At 42.4% G+C, this 24,976-nt stretch overlaps 1 protein-coding gene across 3 annotated transcripts in view; it reads right to left on the reverse strand.

Moving 5' to 3' along the window:
• Positions 1 to 24,976, reverse strand: part of PRICKLE2 (prickle planar cell polarity protein 2) — a 347,377-nt gene that overhangs the window by 79,903 nt on the left and 242,498 nt on the right. For all 3 annotated transcript variants that reach the window (XM_027863866.1, XM_027863868.1, XM_027863867.1), the window contains one exon: positions 16,972 to 17,155. In XM_027863866.1, the coding sequence (XP_027719667.1) occupies positions 16,972 to 17,155 (184 nt within the window). The remainder of the gene's footprint in view (positions 1 to 16,971; positions 17,156 to 24,976) is intronic.

Consider the following 24,976-nt stretch of genomic DNA (forward strand, 5'->3'; position numbering starts at 1 on the left):
TTATTTATCTTGATTTTTATTGATCCTTTGTAATTACATACATATGTATATATATATATTTATGTACATAATATATATATGTATATATATTATACATATTGTATATATATAATACATACACAAACACACACAATACATTTAAAAACATAATTCTGAGAAGGGGTTCAGGTTGCCAAATGGGACCATGGAATAAAAAAAGTTAAGAACCCGTCCTCTGCGGTTTGGACCAGATGGCTGCTGAGTCCCTTCCAACTCTCAAATTCTGTGATTCTGTAACTAGTTGGTTATCAAGTAACATTTGCTTCCAAAATCCCGTGAAGGTAACTGCTTGGGATGTGCTGAAATGAGATCACTAAAGAGACACTAAATGGTTGGGAGGAAGCACCCTGGTTCTTTGGGTTGACAAAAGCTGCTTTCCTTTTGCACTGAACACAATAAGGGAGGCCAGAGGTTAGTGAAGAAAAATAACTGGATTCAGAGAACACGGGAAGATTTGTATGAACAGATACAGTGTGAAATACTCAAAGAAACGGCAAGCAAGGGAACAATACATCCAGTGACTGCAATAATGCCAATAAATGATCACTAAAAGAAAGCTAAACTCTGAGTAATTAAAAAAATCCAGAATGGTCCTAGAGAACAAATACTGAAACATACCTTCCTCCTCTCAGAGGTGGCAGACTATAAGAACATAATATCATGGTATCAATTGCTTTTGTTTAACTATTTTTGGACTCAGGAGGTCCGATGGGGGGGGCAAGATGGATATATCCACAAATAACAGTGATATAGAAAGAAAAGGCATCATTAAAATGTATTTTTAAAAAGTCACGTCAACAAGCATTTATTAAGTACCTACTATGTTCCAGGCACTGTGCTTAAACACTGGGGATTCAAAGAGGGAAAACAACCCTGGTCTCTAGCAGCTCATGGTCTAATGAAGGAGGCAACATGCAAATGATGTCCAAACAAGATATATACAGGATAAAGTGGGAAGATCTCAAGGGACTGTCACTAGCATAAAACAGGTCTGGTGATTTAGAGCTGAGTAGACCTTAGAAATCATCTAATCCAAGCTTTTTAGTTTTTACAGCTAGGTTCCAATTAGTATGATGAATGAATCCTGTCAAGTGATCACGTGGTCCAATTCACACTATTAAAGTTATAATTACGTAAAATATGGTGGTTGGCTCCAGCCTAATGGAAATATGCAGTGTGAACTCAGATGATACAAGCACTTCATGGAAATCATCATCGGTACTAATCCGGACCTAACTGTAGAAAAGGACACTGAGGCCCAGGGAGGTTAAGAGGCCACACCTATCACCCCAAATCCAGCATTTCCCCCCTATGCTAGAAAAAGCCAAATACACTGCATATTGGTCATGCATCACATAGTCTCATGAAATTCTAGAATTGAAAAAAAAATCTTGTCTGAAGCATTGATTCCTTCTATATCATCACTAGCAAAAGTAGTTATTTAGCCTCTGCTTAAATACTCCTTAATTTAGAGCTGCTCTAATCGTCAGAAAACACTGAACCAAAACATGCCTCCCTGTAACTACCACACATTATCCCTGGTTTTCTACTCTAAAGCCACACAGAGGAAAATGAATCTATTTTCCATATGACAACCACTCAAATATTTGAAGATAACTATCATGCCCTCTAATCCCAAACTCTTTTTCCAGGCTAAATATCCTTGTTAAGTAAGCTTCAGGTTATTCAATGTACAATCAGCTCCTCTCCAGCCAGACTCTTCAGGTAGCTTAAAGCCTTCTCAAAAGCCAGGAGCGTGCAGTTTAATATATCAATCACTCAATACCAGGTGACAATTTAGAAAGCGCTTTAAGGGTGGGGCAATCAGGCAAGAGGAAGAAGCTATATACCATCCTGACTCTCTTTGAACAGGTCTACTAGTACCTCCAGCCCTCAACCTTTACCGAACCTGCACAGATGACTGAGGAACAGGACTCAAGGAAAAGAAGAGGCGCAGGTAGTAAGAAGCTGGGACACATGGCATCGATTAATGATTAAGATGCCCATGCTCCAATGTTCTTCAGACCCTCTAAGAACTGATTCCAAAGATGGGAGAATCTCAATAGGAAGTCACCTGTCCAACTTGATTTGCTTCCATCCAGATTGAAAATTAAGGGTAATTAAGGGCTATGTATTCATTCGCTCACTATGCCATAAAACAAAACAAAAAACAGACAGAGAACAGCATTGCAAGTTTTTTTTTTAATCATGAAACAATGGTAAAGTAACAGAAGCAAAGTTATCCACCACATTCCTAAATAAGCTAAGCTTCATTGCCCTTCCCCCGCAGAGTGGATTCAAACTCCCAGTTCTAATAAGGAAGGCACAGCAAAAGCCTCAGCGGGGGACAGATCTCTTGCTGCTAGCCCTGTGGCCTTAGTCTGCAACCCATCTTTCTTTACTTCTCCAGTCACAATGGTGCCATGTGAATGCCTTGTTTGGTTGGCCTCTCTACTCTGTACACTGTAGTCATGAACTCAACAAAACTTTCCAATTATCCTCTACTCTCCCTAGGAGTGCCCCCTCAATAACCAATAAACTGTGCCCCGGACAAAAAGCCTCCTGTGAAATGGAGTCACTGTTCTCTTCCAATTTGTACCCCAGGCCAAGGCATCTTGGGAAATGTAGTCCTCTCCCAGCTTGGCCATGACTGTTGCAGTATGCACTACCGGCCAAATAGCAAAATTCTCTACTGGGCAAGACTGTCTTCTGAGACATTTAGTAACTGGCACCTCATCATAAGACACTTGGCTATAAAACAATCCCGTTGGAGGTTTATGCCATTTAAAGGAGAGTGGGGCCCCAGCATAACTTGGATTGAACATTAAAACAATGCTTTTGACAAGCTAGAGGATTAACACATCCTTTCCCCAAACTACAAGGATTATCAGACTCCTAAGGAAAAGAGAACTATGGGTTTTCTTCCAGGGCTTTTTCATAACTTGCCACTTACATATGCTGGGTCATCTTATTTCATGAACCCTTGAGAAAGGGTTGTTTGTGGGACTGACTCTGTCAATTTGGCTGGAAAAACATTGCAGTACCCCCCCCCCGAAAATTATCACTACTTTCTTATGCTCCCCTTTTCACTCAAAACCTCTTGTGCCTTTTCCATAAAAAGCGGGCTTTGTGTTTCAAAAGACACCAAAGTTCACTTTAAAGAAAAACAAAAAAAACAAAAACCCAACCCACAAACGGTTTTGCCTGGTATTCAAAGGCCTCCCCAATCTGGCAGCAATCTACTTTTCCAGGCTTATCTCACACTACACCCACATGTACTCTTGACTCCACCTAAACTGGATGATTATCCACCATTCTCATGTCACCCTTTCCCACCTTCATGTGTTTGCACACAGCATGCTCCAGCCTAGAATAACAACCATCCCACTACACATCTATGTATCACGTTCAGGGGTGCAAAGCTCTTCATATACATTAACACTTAGGAAGTTAGGTGGCACAATGGGTAGTCCACAAGGTCTGGAGACAGGAAGCCTTGAGTTCAAATCTGACCACAGACATTTGCCACTGATCAAGTCCCTTAAACTATCAACCTCAGTTTCTCCATCTGTAAAACAGTAATAATAACAGCACCAATCTCTCAGGGTAGTGGTGAGGATCAAAGGACATAACATGTGTAAAGTGTTTTGAAAAACTTAAAAGTGTTATGTAAATGGACACTGTTATTATTCACTCATTTGAACTCAGGTCTTCCTGACTCCATAGTGTCTCTTTCTATTCGCTTCTACCCCAACCCCTGGCCCATTCCCTACTGAAGAGGTTCCCTTCCTTCAAGGCTCAGGACATATGTAACCTCTTCTATGAAGCCTTCCTTGATCCATATTATGTCAACCTGACCTCTTATCCACACTTAATCATATGCTAACCGATGGTTATTTCCATACCTGTGTCATCTTTTACTCTCAATATCTGAGGGTGGAGGCTGTGACTTGTTTCATTACTAGCAGGGCCTTGAACACATGTCATCCGATAAACACTGAATGAAAGTGACTTGCATTTTAAGTCGTTTTCACCGATGCCGCTCTCTGCCGTCATCGTGAGCATGTGTGTACATATGGGAAGAATACCTGCTGTCCCCTGACATGGTATGGTTGGGAAAAAAAACCCAGGAGGCCCCCTTTCCATAGTAACTGAAATTCTACCAAGAGAGATTCACTCCTTTGTTTAAGCGCTAACCTCTACTCATGATCCCTTTAAAACAATGTAAATACCTCAGACAACAGTAACATGTTAAGTCCTTAAAATCATAAAGCCAACACATTTGACAGGTCCTATTCAACCTTACGCAGAATGCCAAGAGGACAACGCTCTCCAGGGCTGTTCTTGTCTACGCTCCAGGCCAGCGGAAGCTAGTAAGATAAGATGGAATATCTCATACAGTTTTCAATAAATTCACATTGCTGCATTCCTTCTTTCTATAGAATTCCCCATTCCCCTTCCATATATCTCCTTACCCATCACTGCTCCCACATAGCCTTTCCACACAAATCTACTGCTTCCCAGCAAATTTCCCATTCCATAAATCAGAGGATGTTAGAGCTGGAAGGAATTTCAGCAATCACAAAGCCCAACCTTCTCCATTCTGTCAACAACGAAACTGAGGCCCAGGGAGGTTCAGATCCAGGGTACACCAGCTACAGAGTCAGGAGGACAACCCTCTATCCAGTCTGACCTCATGACTAGACCAGTTTCAAACTCAACATTTTCACAAACAGAATTCCCAAGTTGGAAAGGACCTCAGAAGTCATTCAGTACAACCAGTACCTGAACAAGATTCCCATCTACAAGATCCCGAATAAGAGGCCATTCAGCCTTTGCTTGGAGATCTCCAGTGATGGGGGACTCCCTCTGGAGGCATTGAAAAGATTCAAGTATGTTACTACCTAGCTAGCAGTGTGACTCTGGGTAAGCCACTTCCCTTCCTAAGTGGCATTTTCCTCAATTATAAAACAAAGGGGTTGGATCAGAAGACTTAAAAGGATCCTTCTAGGTTTAAATCAATGAACTGAAGACCTCCTGATTTAGGCTAGTCCATTTGGGGACAGGGCTCCCCACCTTACTCGACTGCTCTAATCTCACTTTTCCTTACTCCACTCCTCTTCTGCCAGTCAAACCAATTGCCCCCTTCTCGGCTGTAATCAGATGTCTTGCTCTTCCCTTCACACGGTCCCTTTCATTTTCTCTCTCTCTGAGCTAGGGCTCTATACTATCAGCCAGTATGAGAATAATTCAGGCAAAAAACAGTGAGACATCCCCACTCCTCTGAACTCTTATAGCAAGCACAGGCACGTGGATCACGCCATCTGCAGGGCATTCTTGCTGGTTCATCATCTGGTCTTTCCAACTAGATTGCAAGCTCCCTGAGGGAAAGTCTATGTCTCCTTCCTTTCTGTATATCTTCCAAATTGCCTCACACATCCCATGTGTTTAATAACCAATTCATTAACCTCATAGTTAAAAATAATACTTGATGGGTGCAGTTATCATAAAGGTCTGCTACCTTCTAGCCCTACACAAAGCTGAAAAGATGTTTCAGTCCAGAAGATAACTTTTTCTCATGGCAGAGTGGATAGGAGAAAAACCCAGAGTCTGGAAGACCTGGTTTCAAATCCTGCCTCAGATACTAGCTAGATCTATGACCTAGGGAAATCACTCAATCTCTCTGATCCTTGGTTTTTGTTTTTTTTTTTTTTTAATATGCAAAATGGGGATGAAAATAATAGCATCAAACTTACAGGCAAGTGAAAAGGGCCGTGCAAAATTTAAACCACATATAAATGTGAGTTATTGTTGTTGCTGTTGTAGGAGAAGCAAAAATAACAAGCCATTCTCTTCCCTCTGCTCTTGATACCACCCTTGCCCACCATAACTCAGGGAAAGGGAAAGATGGACAGGGAGACAGATTGTGATTCAGCGCATGAAAAAAGAACCTCCAATCGCCACAATTGGAACAGGCCGGCTGTCTTCAGAGAGAGTTTCACAGACAGGCTTCATCTGCCTCTGTAATTCTAACCGATCTTAGCCCCAGGAAGGGGATAAAGAAATACACTGTCCTCCTTTTGTCCAAGAGGTAGCGGTGAAAGAGAGGTGTCTATGGCTGGGAAATGGTGGTTATGTGTATGCAATCGGGGCTAAACTCACCAGAGGTGGAATCCTGCCTCTGCTACTGACTGCATGACTTTGGGCAAGTCACCTAATGTCTCTGAACCTCAGTGTCCTCATCTGAAAAAATGAATGGGGTTGGTCCATCTATCACTCAAAAATGATTTATGAGTACTTACTCTGCACCAGTTGCCAGGGATACAAATATAAAAGTGAGGCAGTCTTTACCCTCAAGGAGCTTACATTTAACTTGGGGGTAGGGGGACCATAGATCGAGAAATGGAAGGGACCTGAGAGGTCACCTAGTCTAAGCCTTTTTTTTTTTTTTTTTTATCAATGAGGAAACTGAGGCCCATGGAGTGAAGTGACTTGAAGAGCTTCCCAGATAACTAAAATAGTTTTCACATTAGATACACACACAGTGATGTGTGGGACTGAGGGGGAGTTAAGGAAGGTCTCTTGAAGAAAATGACACTTGAACTGAGCCTCCAAGGGAGCCAGGGGTTTCCGGAGCTGAGGAGGGAGTGCATCCCAGGCATGGGGATGCAGCCTGGGCACATTCCACCACCGGCTCTCTGATCTTCACTGTGTGTTGGTCGGCAGTTTTGCTCAACTTTGCCGCCGCTGCTGCTGCTGTTGTTTTTACAAGGGAAGGCTCAGGGGAGGCCAGGGGGGAGGGGGTCTATCCGGAAATGACTTGAGATAGAAAAACAAATGGCATCAGGAAAACTTTTTAAAAATCAAAGAAAAGCCTTCAAGCTGAGGCTGAGAGCCTGGATGACCTCCTTGGCAGGGGTGCTGAGAGGAGATTCCTGCACTGGGTGGGAGGTTGGAGTGGAGGCCCACTTCAGATCCTTTCCAAATCCAAGATCCTGTGATTCTAAGAGGGAGGAAAAAGAGAGCAGAGGAAAGGCATGGGGGGAACAAAAAGGAACAGAAGAAGGAGCCGGAGGGGGGAAGGGAGTGGGCAGGGCAGGCTCTCTCTAGGGCATTTGGAAAGTTTTCATCTTCTCAGAGGGAGTTCACTGAGAGCCATCATCTTACATTCAAGAAGGAAGAAAAAAACAAAACCTGGGAGACTTTTCCATCTTAAGTTCTGTCTGAGAGGCTTGCCAACTGGGGTCCAGAAGAAGCAAGCGCTGAGGGTTCCCAGGAAGCCCTGGCTCGTACTCAGGACAAGAGAGGAGAGTTTCTGCAGGAGGCCTCGCCTCCCAGCTGCTGGAGCCTTTTCCTCTACGATCACCTTCCTTCCACTCAATGGGTTCTTAACCAGGGGTGTGTGAACTTGTTCAGATAGATAGATAAATGGATAGACAGACTGATGAATGGATAGAGAGAGGGAGAGAGAGAGAGAGAGAGAGAGAGAGAGAGAGAGAGAAAGATAGATGGACAGACAGATGAATGGATGTATGGATAGATAGATGGATGGATGGATATATATAGAGAGATAAATGAATGATAAAGATAGATGGATGAAAGGATGGATGAATAGATAGATGAACAGATGGATGGATGGACAGATAGACTGATAGATAATGAATGGATATATAGATGCATGGATGGATGACATGATGGATGGATGCATATAGAGAAATAGATGACATTAATGGATGAAAGGATATAGAAAAATAGATAAGATAGATAATATATTAATATAATGGTAATAAATTAACATAGTTATCAAAATGTATTTCAACATAGTTGATATCCTTGGTAATCCTTTGCATTTTGTTTTACGCATTTTAAAACATTCTGAGAAAGGTCCATAGGGTTCTCCACAATGTCCACAACACAAAAATGGTTAACAACCCTTGGTCTGGTCCAGGCCATCATCTTACAAACGGAGAATCAACACAAATACAAATGGGCAGAGAAATGAAGTGATTTGTCAGGGACTGGAACTCTGGTTCTCTCTCTTCCCTTAGAATATGGTTTCTAAATCTGGAGTCCATGGACTTTAAAAAAAATGTTAATAGCTGCATTTCAAAATAATTGGTTCCCGTGGCAATCCTATGTGTTTTGCTTCATGCATTTAAAAATATTCTTTTGAAAAGGGGGTCCATAGGCATCACCAGACTGCCCCAGGGGTCCATGCTAAAAAGGTTAAGAACTTCTCGTCTACTTTGTGTATATCTTAAATAGCCCTTTTGATGTTCAGGCTCTCTCCCCTATTAGAATGTAAGCTTCTTGATTAACTATAAAGGACATATGAAGAAAGATGCTATCAACATCCAGAGAAAGAACTGATAGAAGTATGGATAGAATAATTTTGTGTGTGTGTGTGTGTGTGAGTGTGTGTGTGTGTGCGTGTGTGTGATGGTAGCCATCTTCAGGGTGGGGGGAGCAATGAAAAAAAGAAATTCACATGACAATTTTGTTGTTTATTTGAAAGGAATAGTTAAGCTGTGCATAGTAGATGTGCAGTTCTTTACAGTCATCTTTTTTATTGTACTATTATGGAAATGCTTGTTTTATTCCATAAATTAAAAAAAAAGAATGTAAACTCCTTGAGGGCAAGGACTACTTCTGCCTCTCCTCTCCCCACATTCCCAGGGCTTAGCACCCTACCTGCCTACTTGCTGATTTATTGATACAAGGCACATGAGGGGTTGATCCTGCCTAGATAACCAGGGGACAGAGACCAACATCACCTTCACAAAATTGGGAACTTGCTGTACCAAACAGTCCTTTTCTGTCCTGGAACACTGCTTTCACAGGAGAGACCCTCTCTTCTTCCCTCCCTCTCCCCCATCCCCAGGTTTGTGAAACCCATTCTCCTTACAGTTGGTCCTGGCTGGGTTTGCTGTTTGGTTCTGAAACAATGTGTGAGGAAGCAAGTCTCGCTAAGCCTCCTCTCCTCTCCTCTGAGTCAGTAGGATGGTGGCCACGCCAGGGTGCTTGGTTCAGCCCAGTCATCTTGAGGACAGCGATGGCACACGCTCCTGCTTACATAGCGACCATAGACTGACGCTGCACAGTAGCTGGGCTGTTGGGGCAGAAAAACCTAGCAAGAGTCCAGATCTTCTAGAAAAGCAGGGCAAATGTGAGTCAAGCCTGAGTCAGAATGTTTGCTTTGGGAATAAACATTCATTCTTTCAACATTATGCCTGTTTGATCTGCAGAAGTTGCCGCCTGTCCTTCCATTAAGCAAAGTCAGAAGTGGAATTTTGTCAGGTTCTTCAGGTGAGGTATTTTGGAAAAGCACAGGGTTGTGAGTTCCAATGAGGCCAACATCCATTCCTTACCTCTGACGAGAAGGCACGACAAGTAACATCTCACATTGCTGCTGAGCCTCAACAAAGATGTTCTAGTGCCCCGTGGGATCAGACACTTAGAAATGGAAAGGATGGCAGAAGTCACTGAATCTTAGCTTTAGAGCTGGGAGAGACTTCAGAGGTCACCTAGTATAACACCCTCATATGACATAAGGGGAAACTAAGGCCCATGGAGGTCAGGTGACATGCCCAAGGTCTTGCTGCTAGTAAGGGGCAGAGCTGGGATTTGACCTGCAGCCGCCTGCCTGCAAACCCAGCCGGCCCTCTTTTCACACACTCTGATGCTTCTTAATATGGAAATGTGATCATCCCTTCCACTGCTGGTAATGGAAATCGAATGCTGTGGATGTGCGGCAATATGACGCTATGGGAAGAACGATGGATTAGGCTTTGGAAGACCTGGGTCCAAATCTGTTGGCCATTTAAAAGCAGCTGTATGATTCTGGGTTAGTCACTTGATTCAATTCAATTCATTGTTGTTTAGTCGTTTCAGTCATGTCTGACTCTTCATGACCCCATTTAGGGTTTTCTTCGTAAAGATATGAGAGCAGTTTGCCATTTCCTTCTCTAGATCATTTTACAGGTGAGGAAACTGAGGCAAATGGGGTTGTGACTTGCTCAGGCTCACGTAGTAGTAAGTGTCTGAGGTTGGATTTGAACTCAGGTCTTCTTGACTCCAGACCCAGCACTCTATCTACTGCACCACCTATCTGCTCCTAATTCAATTCAACCAACATTTATTAAGACCCTATATACAAGGAGACATTGTGCTACCCCATTGGAAGAGAAAGACAAATGAAAAATTGTTACTGCCCTCAGGGTATTCCATTCTCTTTTCAGGTAAGCAGATAAGTAAATACAAGATAACTGAGGAAGGAAAGAACTTATCAGGAGATAAGGAGGTCAGAAAAGGAAGCTTAAGGATTCTAATAAACAGACCAGAGGGCATTAGTACATGGAGGGCAGGGGACAGCCTGGCCAAAGGCCCAGAGTGCATGATTAGGGGAAGCAGATAGCAGCCAATTTGACTGGAACCCAGAGTATGCATGAAAGAAGGCAAACTAAGTCTGCTGGCTTCCCATTGAAAAAGGCTTTCTACACTTGGGTGAAGAGTTTGAATTTTATCCTAGAGGCCGAAGGGAGCCACTGCAGATTGTTGAGTAGAGATAGAACACATCTCTGTGTTTTAAGAAGATTATTTAGGCAGTTCTGTGTGAGAGAGGGAGAGGGGAAAGACTGGAAGCAGGAAGACCAATTAGGGCGGTACCAAAGTAGCTCAGATAAGAGCTCCGGAACTAGGGAGATAGCCATGGATAAGAGACAAAGAGATACGTGGTGCGGTAGAGAACTTGGGAGTCACAGGACTTGGGTTCAAATTTAGGCCCTATTACTTACTACCTATAAGACTTGGCTAACCCATGTCTGCTTTTTGTACCTCTGTTTCCTCATTTGTGAAATGAGATGGTTTCAGATGGCTTCTAAGGTCCCTTACAGACCTAGATCTATCTATCTATACTCTATCTAGATCTATCTACATATATGTATGTATACTACACACACACACACACACACACACACACACACACACACACACAACACTGGTACGGTAGACAGAAAACTGGTCTTGGAATAAGACAAACCTAAGTCCTCTAAACATACTGGCTATATGACCTTGTGAGAGTCAGTAGCCTCAGGCTACTATTCCTCTTTAAGACTCTAAATTTCAGAGAAGTAAATCTATAAAGATGGAAGGCATTTCCTTACTGGGATTCCCCTCTCCCAGTGAAATCCCAGATCTGGTCCAAATTGAACAAACAGCCATTTTGGTACTCCCTACCTTACAGGGTCATATTGAACCTCAAATAAAATAATATATGTAATATATTTTTTGTTATATACATGTAGGCTATTATCATTACATACCAGGGCACCATTCAAAAGGAAGAAAAAGATACTAGCATTAGCAGACTGAGTCCCTGGAAGTTCAGATCTGAACATCGTGCTTGGAGACTCACAGACACATGGTGTATTTGAAACATGGGTGAGGGAAACAAACATCTTTGAGGAGATGGAATCTGCCCTGACTTTAGATACTCCAGTCAAACTGTACCAGGAATTAAGGGAGCCAGAAGACCAAAGTGAGAAGGAAATTTGAAAGTACATACAGAAGGCTGGCCACCCACACCCTGGTCCTCACTCCACATTCTTCCTTTGAAACACAGAGGAAAATTGTTGCACTCGACACTCCCCTCGCTCTGTGCAGACACAGACGTGGGGAAGTATCACCCTGTGCTTTGCTAAATAAATACATTGGTAGCAATGTCAAGGCAAGCGCCACAAGGAGATGAGTTTCTTTCTTGTTCTAGCCCAGAAGCCGTAGCCTGACATAGCACCTCCTTTCCTCCAGGGTAATAATGATGAGAAAAGGAGCTGCCTCACTGTTTTTGTTTTTGTTTTTGTTTTTTTAAATAGGGCTCTTAACCTTATAAAGTTCTTTCATCACCATTATCTACTTATAAGAATTATTCTTACAACATATTTGTGGGATTGATTGGGTAAGAATTATTGCACCTATCTAATGATCAATGGATAAACTGAGGTACAGGGAAGAAAATGTCAATTTCCTACTCAGTGGCCAGGATGGAGAAAGATCCTGGGTCTCCTGAGCTCCAGACCAGGCAGTCACTATTGTACATTCCCTTGCAAACACAAGGTTTGAAGAGATGCAAATTAAATTAAAATGGCTTTCCTTCCCTTGCTTTTCAGACTAATCACCTGAAACCACATCCAATTTACAAAGATGAGATTGGTTATCCAGCGAGCCAAGAACATCTCAATCTTTCCTTCTTGGCATCATTTGTAAGATGAGCCAAGCTCCTAAGATCATATGGTTATCAGATTTTTCAGCTGACGGGAACCTCAGACATCATCTAGTTCAATTTCTCCATTTTACAAATGAAGAAACTGAGGCCCATGGAACTACAGTATATGTCTAAGTTGTTCAGGCAGTGATTAGTAAGGCCAGGATTCAAATTCTGGTCAAAGGATCAGAGAGTGAGTCCGACCCCTCCCCTCATTTTATAGATAAGTAGATTGGGGCTTGTATGATCTGTCCAAGGGTTAAGTGGGAAAGGCAGGATTAGGACCCATGTCTTCTGACTCCATTTTTGTCCTCACACTCCCTTTAAATTGGTTAGGATGTCAACTCCTTGAAGGCAGGGTCCTTTTTTACTTTTGTCTTTGTGATCCCCACAATTAGCCCAGCTTCTGAAGCAGGTAAGGCACTTAAAAACCTGTTAATTGATTAACAAAATGACCTATTTGGATTGATAGATGCTCACAAAAAAAAAGAAATGCTCCTCATATTCCTTTAATTGAGAACACAAAGATGAGTAAAGATTCTTCTTTTCTCCTGTGCCTCAAAGGGCCAACTTTAGCTAATATGATATTAACAAGACAGAGTTTCTTAGGAGAAAGAGAATGTTGGGAATCATCGGAAGGAACTGTCTTAACCCTTGGATAAAGCAATGATATGAAAGGTTTCTTACAAAAATTGAAGCACTTTTTTTGGGTACTCTAATAAAGCCTTTATATTTTGCCTCCAGCGAATGGGAGTTTAATACATTCACTCACAACATCTCTTGCTAGAGAGTCGGATGGTCCTAAAAAACAGCCACGTAAAAGGGAGATATCAGAGCAAGAGGTGACATGAGGAAGCAAAGCTTTAGGGGACTCAGTGTTCTAATCTTGATCTGGCTACAGAGGTATCTTTAAATTCATAACCAGTGTGATCAGCACTAGAATTAAAAAAAAAAATGGAGTTGTCAGTTTCCTTTCGACAATGACCTCCTTCAAGCTTTTTTAGTAAGCTTATATTTCATTAGGTGAGTCCACAGCCCCTCAAATGGTATCAAATGGTGTCTCTCTGTAGGACAATTTCTGTTTCTCATTGCTTATATTTGATAGATCTAAGTAAGGCTGGGAGTAAGGAAGAAGAGGAAAAGACAGATTTCTCTCCGAGCTGAAAGGACAATAGAAAGAACCGTCAGAGTTGGGAACACTGTTTCCTTTGGCATCACTCACCCAGCTTATTTGATAGCATGAATCATTCTCTTTCAAAACAAGCCCATGAAAGATCAGCCTGATTTTCTCCCTGCAATGTACAAGTGGAAGGCTTCTCCCCGCCTCCAAATGGCATGTGTTCATTTTTTGGATTGGTAGACTCAGCAGATGAGCCTGAGTTTCCCAGTTACCTGTAATTAAGGATTAGGATGAATGGCAAACTTGTTCTAGAGCTGAGGAGGAAGCAGAGTTGTAACAAGGGTAGGGTGACCAGGGCTTTGTACAGGGATACTAAGGGCTTTTTCCTTCTGTAGGGCTCCAGAGACTGCCATCACTGTTCTTCACATAGGAACAAGATGAAATAAAGTTGGAAAGGCAGTTAAAATCTCCCTGCCTCTCCTCACCCCTGGCCAACAGTCCCAGGAGACCATTTCCACAGTGCCTCTCTTCCCTCCCAACCTTCTTGGGAATATAGGCCAGAATCTGCAGGAGATGGGGTGGCCCCCTCCTGGAATGACCATGTCTACAAGCCTACTTTCACTGTCATCCTCCCCCCTCAAATGCTTTTGCCCCAGGGGAAAGTTTTCCTCCCTACTTCTCTAGAAGGAAGTAAAGGGTATGAAACAAAAGCCAGGAATTTGACCTTCATGTCAAATAAATTACTGTTCTCAAAGAAAAAAAGTCAGCAGTGGCTAGATAGCTGAAGACTGGTTAATCCAGAGCACCTAGGGGACCCATCTTGTGTCCTGGAGGTGAACAAGAAAGGGGTGGGAGACTTCTGGCTGTTGTAGGAAGAGTGAAATGTGTAGGTGACCTCAGGATGTAAAATAACATGGCGTACATAGTTTGGGCATGCCACTATCAATAGCCCATCTCTTCATCCAATTCAATTCAATATACATTGTGCATTTACCATGTGCAAAGCCCTAGGGAATACAAAGACAAAATAGAAACAGTTGCTGCTCTCAGGAAGGTTATATTCTACTAGGAGTGACATCTACTATAGAAATAGATGAGGAAATCCGAGGTCATCTGAGGAGAGAAATCAAGACTCTTAGAAGGATCTGTAAAGACTTAAAGGGAGAGAGAACACCTGAGTTGAGCCTAGATGCAAGACAGATGTGTTGAGTGATAGAGAAAAGAAAGGAGTGGGTTGCAGGAATGGAAGAGAGCCTGGAAATGAGAAGGCTAGGGGAAGAGGAATTATATCATTATCCTCAGCCCCAGGGGAAAGGACCAGGAACAACAAAAAGAAGAATTTAGGCCTGATAATAATGAAACATTTTCTACCCAAGAGGTCTGTCCAAAAGCAAAATGGATTACCCTGAGAGGTAGTGGGTTTCCATTCATTAGACTTCTTCAAGGAATGATCCCTTATCAGAAATGGTAAAGACAGGAGATTCTTGCTCAAGTCCACTTGGGATTAATTAAGTGCCATCCTCCATGACTGAGAAGTGCCTTAACTAAGCTCACCCAGGAAGACAATGGTGGGCAGAAACTTGAGGATGAATGCCTTACTGAGCCTTGTTCAAACACTCTTAGAGAGCACAGAGGCAAGACTCAGCTTTCCAATTTAGGTGGTATGGCGGGAGCGGATAGAGCGTTGCACTTGGGAGTCAGGAAGGCCTGGGTTCAAATCCTACTTCAACACTTATTAGCTGTGTGACCCTGAGCTTAGTATAGTATCACAGACTTGGAGCCAGAAGGAACTCGAGAGAGAACATTTAGTTCAACTCCTTCCTTTTACAGAAGAAGAAACTGAGCCCTGAGGCAGTTAAGTGACATAGGAGATAGAGTGCTGGGCCTGGAATCAGGAATATCTGAGTTCAAATCCAGCCTCAGACACTCAGTAGTTGTGTGACCCCAACCGGGTCACTTAGCTTTTGTCTGCCTCAGTTTCTTCACCTGTAAAATGGGTATAATAACACCTCACAGAGTTGTTGTGAGGATCATATTGAGGTAGGGCCCATCATATATAATAAATGTCCCTTTCTTCCTTCTTTAGCAATGACACACAAGTAAGAACTGGGATTCAAACATTGTTCCTCAGCCATCAAATCCATCTTCTACCACACCACACCGCCCTAAACGATCAGTGGGAATGTCTACAGAATCTCCCAGAAGTCCCTGGAACTCCCTTGGTTCACTACACCCCTGGCCAGAAGTCATCAATCAACTAGCATTTATTAACAAGTATGATGTGTCAGACCCTGGGGTTACAAACACAAAGAAGAAATAGTTCCTGCCCCCCAGGACCTTACATTCTAGCAGGAGAATCAACATGTGCACATAAGCAAAATGTGCCATGTACCCAATACATACAGGATAGGTAAAACATAATGGCAGGGAGGGACGCCAGCAGCTGGGGAGATGAAGAAGGTCTTCATGCAGGAGGCAGAGCTTCAGCTGAACTCTGAAGAAAACCAGAAATTCTAAGACGCTGAGGGGAGGCAGGAGTACATTCCAGGTTTAGGGGACAGCCCCGGCAAAGGAAAAGGCAGGAAACCCAGTGATGTGTATGAAGAACAGCTGAAAGACTGGTCTGACTAGGCCACAGCGTACACAAAAAGGACTCATGGGCTAGAAAGCTAAGTTGGAGTCAGGATGTAAAGGGGCTTTAAATACAAACGCAGGAATCTGCACGCAACCCTAGAAGAGGCCTTTGGGGAATGTGGAGAGCTCAAGACTGAAAAGGTGAGTTGAAATTATTTCCCAGGGACACCCTCAGAATTTCAGTTACGTCATCTGCAAAATGGGTACAATACCATCCAAAGTACCTGCCTCACTGGGGGTATTGCACGAGGCTCCAACAAGATAAAATAAGTGAAGCACTTTGAAATTTTTAAAGCTCCATAAAAATGTCAGTTATTAATATTATTATTATTGTTGGACAGTGATAGATGGACTCCTTTGTGCCAAAATATGTAAAGTCAGGATTTGTGTGTCAGTGAAGAATGCAGAGAAAAAAGCGAGAAAATACAACCCGAGTTCCTTTAATCAAACCAATGATATTTACAGCCTATGGGGGGTGCCAAAATATCCTAGGAAATGCCGACGTCTTTGTGAGTCAAGTACAGCCAAGCTCAATATTTCAACACGGGGGCACATCTCTTCAAGGAACAAGGTTACACTTTCCCCCTCCCCTCTGGAAGCGAGCTTCACCTCAGAGTTCATGGCTGAACACTCAGACAATGTCATCTTAAAAAATGCAGCTCCCTTATCTAAAAGTTGCAGGTCTGGGCCCAGCCTTCCCAAATATCCTCGGACAGAGGGCTCTCCTCGTCCCCCAGATGTGCCTTAGATTGGCAACAAGCGGGCCTCCACCTCCCCTCGTCTCTTCCCACTTAGCCAAGGGAAATCGTCTGCCTGGCAGTACCCAGAGCAGGGCTTTTCGAGGAGACAGCCAAGCCTCGATTATTCCTGGCAAGAAAGGTCAGGAAACATTAGAAGAAATAAAGGAATGAAAGGTTACCTGTTCGGGCTTCAGCCCTGGTGGGACCCAGGCATACTCCTCCAAGGCACAGCCTGAGTCATCATCTGAGGTCGAGTTCCTCTGGAAGTCAAACATGAGCTTGCTAACCGTCTTCTCCATTTCCAACGGCATCACCGTCACGACGTGCTCTTCCTGGGGACACTTGCAATGTAGACAGATCTTCCTGTGAGCAGGAAGGGAGGCTTGGTGAGTGAGAAGGCAGGGAGGAAAGAAACCATTTTCCAGAGGGCTGCCAATCACTGAAGCTCCGATCTCGAACTAAAAACATTCTTTGGCAACATGCCTCTGGCAGGGCCCCAGAGCATCCAAAGCAGTGTTCTCTTGCAGCATGTGTGTGGACGCCTTCCGTGATGGGAATGGAAACACACGCCCATGTGCAGGCAGCCCCAGAGGGTCATAGGCCAGGCAAGAGGGGAGGGAGGGAAGAGGCATTAATATAGCACCTCCTATGTGCCAGGCCCTATGCTAAGCTCTTTACAAATATTATCTCATTTGAAACTCAGAACAGCCCTGGGAGGTAGGTGCTGTTATGATCCTCATTTTACAGTTGAAGAAACTGAGGCAGACAGAGGTTAAGTGACTTGCCCAGGGTCCCACAACTAGTAAGTCTCTGAGGCTGGATTTGCTGATTCTTGGCCCAGTGATCTGCCTACTGTGGCACACAGCTGCCCAATACTCTCAGAGTTACTTGAACATGAACTCCGCTTCCCTTTTATGAAGTTTCCCCTGGGTTAAGACAATTGTGTTTGTGTGTGTGTGTGTGTGTGTGTGTTTACTTGTATGCACATATGAGTGTGTGCATTTTTTAGTTAGGTAGAAAGTTTAAAGACTACAAGTATAAACTCATTGACAGTAATACAGAAGTTAAATATTTACCAGAAGAAATTACCAGCAAACTTGATATTCACATCATATTTTTTTAATAATAATGATAAGAAGGAAGAGGAGACTTCCTCTTCCTAACAATAACAAGAGATGGAACGTATAATGGTCAGCACTGGTCAGGACTCAGGTTCAAATCCAGCCTCTCATACTTCCTGGCTACGGCTCTATGACCCTAGACAAGTCATCTCACTACTCCATGCCCCAGGCAACTCTACAAGTTACAGGGCAGCTGTTGATCTGCATTGGCAGAGGAGGGTTTCCTCACCGGCAATTCCCTAACCAAAGGAACCACAGATGTAATAATAACACTATCAAGCACCAGAGACATTGTTACAGAGTGCATAGAGTGCCATCTTTGGAATCAGAAAGACTTGGATTTTAGGCCTGCCTCTACCATATACTGAATGTGTGACCTAGGAAGAAAGGAAGGAAGGAAGGAAGGAAGGAAAGTAGAACAGGCAGTAAGTGCCTACTATGTACCAGGCACTCTGCCAGGCACCTTTCAAATATTACCTCATTTGATGACAGACACAACCAAGGGTCCAGGCAACTCTCTGAAACCGTGAGATATAGACAAAGTTGCCAGTCAGCATCAGTGCAGTTAGGGTTAGTTGAAATCAGTAGAGGAAGTTTCCATACCAGTAACTGGTTCAGATTTAAACATTATTATCACCATTACTGTTGTTGAGGATCATATAAGGTAATATATAAAGAAGTACTTTGCATACTTTAAAGTGATATGTAAATGCTACTTGTTAATTATTATTATGAAAGAAGAGGAGAAGGAGGAGAAAGGGAAGGTAGAAGAGAAGGAGGAGAAGAAACTTGGTTGCAAAGAAGAGATCAGAACATTGCCTGCCTCCCTTTCTTTGCAGAAGTGGGGGACACACAACTATAAAACATTGCCTATAAATCAGATTTTATTAAGATGTTGATTGGTTTTGCTGAATGCTTTATTCTCCTTCCTCTTGGTATGAAGAACAGAAGGGAAAGGAGAAGGAGACAGAGGAAAAATGTAGGACACATAAAAACAAAAGATATCAACAAAATCCACTTAAAAATACAACAATAATAATCCCTGATTTCTATCTGCTGCTTTGTTTGAAGCAGGATTGCCTATCGTATAGAGAGTTAGCCTCAAAGTCAGGAAGGTTGGGCTTCAGTCCGTGCCTTTGACATATTCAAGCTGAACCTTTCAGAGTTCTAGGCAACTGCCTAAGACTTTAAGTTGTAGAGAAGGTGCCTACCTATATCTGTAGAGAGAGTTTCCCCACATGGGAGTTCCCTATATAATCCTTTAACATTTTTGAAAGTGCTTTATACATAGTATCTCATTTAACCCTTACAACATCCAAGTAACATGTATACTACAGATACTATTTCCCACTTCCTACCCCCTTTTTGGATACCTCTTGGTATGGAAATGGCAGATACAGAGCCATGACTCATCTGTGAGTTATACTATTTAAACACTTGCCTGAGGCACTGAGGGGGTTGGGTGACTTCTTTCTAGTCACAAAGCTGGTTTATGTCAGCAGAGATCTGAACCCAGGCCTTCTTGATTCAAAGGTAGTCCTCTATCCACTAGGCCTCAAAGCCTCCCTAGAGTCTTCCTAGCAGAGAAAGACAGGGTTTTCTGAAAGGGATCTGCATACAGCAATTAAGTGAATGGAATTGCTTTCTAAGTGAAAAGCAGAGATACATTTCTTCCCCTGAACTGGGCTAACTGAAGGATTCTCTTAGGAAAGAACTGTCTACCTCCATTTCAGAGAGCTGGAGACTTGAAATCCTAATTAGAAACCGGATTGTTCTCTACCTTAATCGTTTTTACATATCCAGGAAGGCCATGCATCTGTGAGTTTCAAGCAAAGGTACATAAAGATACAATCCTTCCCCAGCACTGAGTTTTCTCTTTTAAGGTTACCATCTGTTCCCTCCTCTATGGGCACAAAAAGGATGAAGATATATAAAAAGAAAGCAAGCAGCAGGGGGGAAAAAAAAACAACCTTCATTTTTCTACCTCCAAACAAAAAAGGGCAGTGACGACTCCAAAATAATAAATAGTCCAATTTCTTCTACCTTAGCTTTCCTGATTCCTAATGTGGGGAGCCTTCAAAGCCATCCATCCTAAGTACCCTGGATCCATATTTGCACCTAGGTTTCCACTTTACCCTTTACAACACAAGAATGTACTTGAGGAAAAAAAAAAAGTCAGGAGGCTCCACTGGGCCAGGCCACAGAGCACTGCCAGATTCTCTCATTTCCTGCCTTCCATCAGATCTAAGACGCCCACAGCCCCAAAACACACTGTATGTCTGGTTTGCATCTACCAAGTCAAAGGGGCTCAGTCTGGCCTCTGGCTGTTACCTTCAAAAATAATCACAGCGTAATTTAATGGGAACGCTTTAATTAATCAGCTACTGTGAAGAGGCCAGAGCTGCCGAGAAGCTTTCACAGAGTTTCTTATACGAGTTTATGACTTGAGGAAAAAGAGCTCAATGTGTGTTGAAGTTAATTTTACTAAGCTATTCAGTGACTAATGCTTTTTTTTTTTAACTAGAAAAATCACACATTTATTTTCATAAAACTTAAAGCAATCTTACCCAGTGCAGTCCCCAGAATAGCCATCAAGGAGCCTCATTTATACAGCAAGACAGGGAACAGCAAAATATTTAAAGTTGGAGGAACTAACAAAATAAACCGAAACATCAGGAGAAAGAAAAAAAAAACCACAACCTGGAAGAAATAAGCCCCAGAATTCGAGACGCAGACAGAGCGAGCACTAACGGCAAATCCACAGAAGGGAAGTGCTAGGAGAAGGGGAACCAGAGTCCATTAAACCGCCCAGATGAGCACTGCTCCATCCCATCTGAGGATGGGAGAGTGACACAATCCTGGCTCAGTGTCCCTAGCCCCAGACTAGGCACCCTGGAGGGAGGGACGAGTGGGAGGGAAGAAGAGGAAAAAGGGAAAACTTTCATAGCATCCACAGGCCAGCAAGCTGCCATGGCGCTTGTCGATGCACAACTTGCCTCTCAGATCCATTTCTCTGCATCTGTGGGGCGAGAAAGGCATCCCAGAGAATTCAAGATGTTCTCCCCACCACCTGACTGAGCAAAAGGATTCTATTTTAAGTGGTGGAGACGGCTTATGGCTCTGTCAGCCTGGAGCCTTAGAGCTCGCTGCTTGTAAAGATTCCACCAACAGGAGAGCAGCACTTTGGTTGGAACCAAAGAGCCGCTCATCTTGTGACTAGCACGTGTCCCCAAAAAATTGTTTTAAAAGCCACACACATCTATATATATACACATACATATACATATATACATATACATGCATACATATGTGTGTGCGCACATATGTACATATACATATATGCATTGCACATATACATATGTATGTGTATGTATCTATGGAAGGAGGGAGAGAGGAAAGAAAGGAGGGAGGGAGGAAGGAAGGAAGGGAAAAAAGAAGCAAACTTAGGACTAATCACCCTGAAGCAAAAAGCAAATTGAAACAATAACAAAAATCCCCAAATCCTTCAAAGGACCCTTTACCTCTTTCTGCCTTTGTTGTTATTTAGTTTTTTTTTAAGTGGTCTCCTACTCTTCATGACTCATTTGGGATTTTGGCAATGACACTGGAATGGTTTGCCATTTCCTTCTCCAGCTCCTTTTACAAAGGAGGAAACTGAGGCACACAGGCTTAAGTGACTTGCCCAGGGTCACAATGCTAGTACATGTCTGAGACCAGACTTGAACTCAGGAAGAGGAGCCTTCCTGACTGCAGGCTCACCACTCTATACCATACCACCTAGCTGCCCCTTTCTGGCTATTTCTCCTCTCATTTACAACCTCTCCTAAAAGGTCCAAGTTCCCTGAGGACAAGAATCACTTCACTTGTGCCTTTGTAACCTCAGTTACAAATAAATAGCATAATAAATAGTAGATAAATTCTGGCTGATTGATTAGTATGATAAATAGGAAAGCTACTAGCATTTGCTATTTGCAAAGCTTTTTTTTTTTTCCAACTATTTCTCTATGGTACTGTGCACTGTGTGCTTGCCCTGAAGAAGACTTGGGTTCAGATCTCCTCTCTGACACTTACTAGTGGTAGGATCCAGAGTAAGTCACTTAAAAACAAAAAAACAAAACAAAACAAAAAAAAACAAAAAAAAAAAAACTTCTCCGTGCCTCAGTTTCCCCATAAATAAAATGGGGCAAAGGGAAGAAGTTGAACTCCCTTCTAGCTTTTCATCCCTAAGATCCTATATTGGTTTAGGTCAGTAGAATATAAAATCCCGTAAAGAGAAATGTTTTCATTCACTGAATCTACATTTTCAGTGCCTAGCACATAGCAGTCATTTAAGAAATGCATGTCAGTTGACTGGAGAGATATTCCCACAGTTAAAAACATCGTGAGTCCTAGCCATAATGGCAGCTTCTCCAGGATGCTCTGGAGAGGGACTAGTGTATTTACTTCCAAGTACCCAAAGCCTAGGGATGTAATCTTGTAATGTGACCCGAGGTCGGCAGAAGAGCCAAGGTTGTCCACTTGCCACGGCGGGAGTCAAGTTTTGACACCCAATGGTGCAATGGCTCTTCTTTTTGTTGCAATGATTAAAGCTTTTCCTTGAAACACAATGAATTCTGGGAAATGTGTGGATTATGCTTTAGGTTTTATTTTTTTTAGTAGACATTTATGAAAATAGAAGTTGCTGGTAAGCAGGATTTCTTTTTAAAATCTTGGCAGGCAGCATGGATTTCATCCTGTCAGGGCTGACATTCTACCTGCACATAATTGGGTTTGTGAACGACAGATTTCCTAAGGAAAAGGCCATGATTCAGAGAGCACATTCAGCATTCTCTTTGCACTCTCACCTCCCCCCTCCAAAAGTCACAGCTATTATTCATTCACTCCTTCATCACAGAAACTATATCCAGCAATTAGATGGAAATCTTAACAACTGTAGGTGCACGAGGGCCTTGTCCAAAGGTCTCTGGCAGCCCCTTCGTGCTACACCCTCACATTCAAACCATTGGAAGCTGGCAAATCCTGATGGCACCTTTTCCAAAATATGCCCGTTCACTTTAATTCAATTCCACCAACATTTATTAAATGCTTCCTATGTGCCAGTCACTAGGGTAAGTACCTGAGGATAAAAGACAAAAATGAAAAATAGTCCTCTTCTTGAATGAGTTTATTTTCATCGTTAGAGAAGTACTGGCCCTCAGACTCCATGTCCACATATTCTGTGCTGTTGAGGTTGTCTCTGCAAAGAACAGGCCATGAATGACACCCAAGTATTCACTGGGTGACAAGCTACGGGGAAGCCAGGAAGAAAGGGGAGAGAAGGTTGGATCAAGTGGTAAGAGGACTTTGTTCTAGTCCCCCAAATTGCATTAAGCTTTGGTACCTCTCCAAGCCTCAGTTTCTCCCTCTAAACAGTGAGGGGAATTGAACTAGAATCACAGGGACTCTTCACCTTTTTTTGTGTTATGGGCCTCTTTGGCAGTCTGATGGAACCCATGGACTCCTTCTCAGAATAATGTTTTTAAATTCATAAAATAAAATATACTGGATTACAAAGGAAACTAATTACATTGGAATTCAACGATCACAATATAAAACAAAACAAAATCAGTTCATGGACCACAGATTAAGAACCTCTAGACCAGAAAAGTCTTTAACAACCGTAATAATAGTAACTCACATTTTAAAAAAGATTATTTTAGATTATATTAGTATTATTCTGATTCTACTAATATGGGGAATCCCTGGTGTGGAAAACTCCCACCCCTGAAAAAGATCAGCAAATTGTCTATAACTCATAGCCTTATGGAGTTTCCTGGAGCACTAAGAGGTTAACTGATTTTTATCTTGGTCACACAGCCCAGTCTATGTTAGAAATGGAACTTGAACCCAGGTTTTTCTGACTCTATATACATGGTACCATATTTTATCCTGACTCCCAAAGGTTTGTTTAGAAGCTTTAAAAACTTCAGATTCAAAATACTCTGACTGTCTCCAGTTGATAAATGGTCAAAGGATACGAATAGGCAGTTTTCAGATGAAGAAATTAAAGCTATCTATAGTCATATGAAAAAATGCACTAAATCACCATTGATTAGAGAAATGCAAATCAAAACAACTCGGAGGTACCACATCACACCTATCAGATTGGCTAACATGACAAAACAGGAAAGTGATAAATGTTGGAGAAGATGTGGGAAAATTGGAACACTAATGCATTGTTGGTGGAGTTGTGAACTGATTCAACCATTTTGGACAGCAATTTGGAACTATGTTCAAAGGGTATAAAAATGTGCATACCCTTTGGGCCCAGCAATAGCACTTCTAGGGCTGTGTCCCAAAGAGATCATACAAATGGGAAAAGGACCCACATGTACAAAAATATTTATAGCAGCTCTTTCTGTGGCGGCAAAGAACTGGAAATTGAGAGGGTGCTCATCAACTGGGGAATGGCTGGACAAGCTGTGGCATATGAATATGATAGAATACTATTGTTCCATAAGAAATGATGAGCAAGCAGACTTCAAAAAAACCTGGAAAAACTTGTATGGATTGACGCTGAGTGAAGTGAGCAGAACCAGGAGAACGTTGTACACAGTAACAGCCACGTTGTGCAATGACTAACTTTGACAGCCTTAGCCCTTCTCAGCAATGCAAGGATCTAAGACATCTCCAAAAGTTTCATGATGGAAAATGCTATCCACATGCAAAGAAAGAACTATGGAATTTGAATGCAGATTGAAGCGTACTATTTGTTATTTTTTTTCTGTTTTGCTTTGTTTCTTCTTTCTTGTGTTTCTTTCCATTGGTTCTAATTCTTCTTTACAACATCACTAATGTGAAAATATGTTTAACAGGAATGTATATGTAGAGCCTACATCAGATTGTGTGCCATCTAGGGGAGGGAGGTGGGAAAGGAGGGGCAGAAAATTTAAAACTCAAAAGCTTATGGAAGTGATTGTTGAACACTAGAAATAAATTAATTTAAAAAATCAACTACCCTGACTCTGATTTGGGGAGGAAGAGAACCTGTGCCTTGAGTAACCATAAGTAATGGTTAATTGTG

The sequence above is a fragment of the Vombatus ursinus genome, unplaced genomic scaffold (assembly GCF_900497805.2).
Source record: "Vombatus ursinus unplaced genomic scaffold, bare-nosed wombat genome assembly UNPS02014773.1, whole genome shotgun sequence".
Classification (NCBI taxonomy): domain Eukaryota; kingdom Metazoa; phylum Chordata; class Mammalia; order Diprotodontia; family Vombatidae; genus Vombatus; species Vombatus ursinus.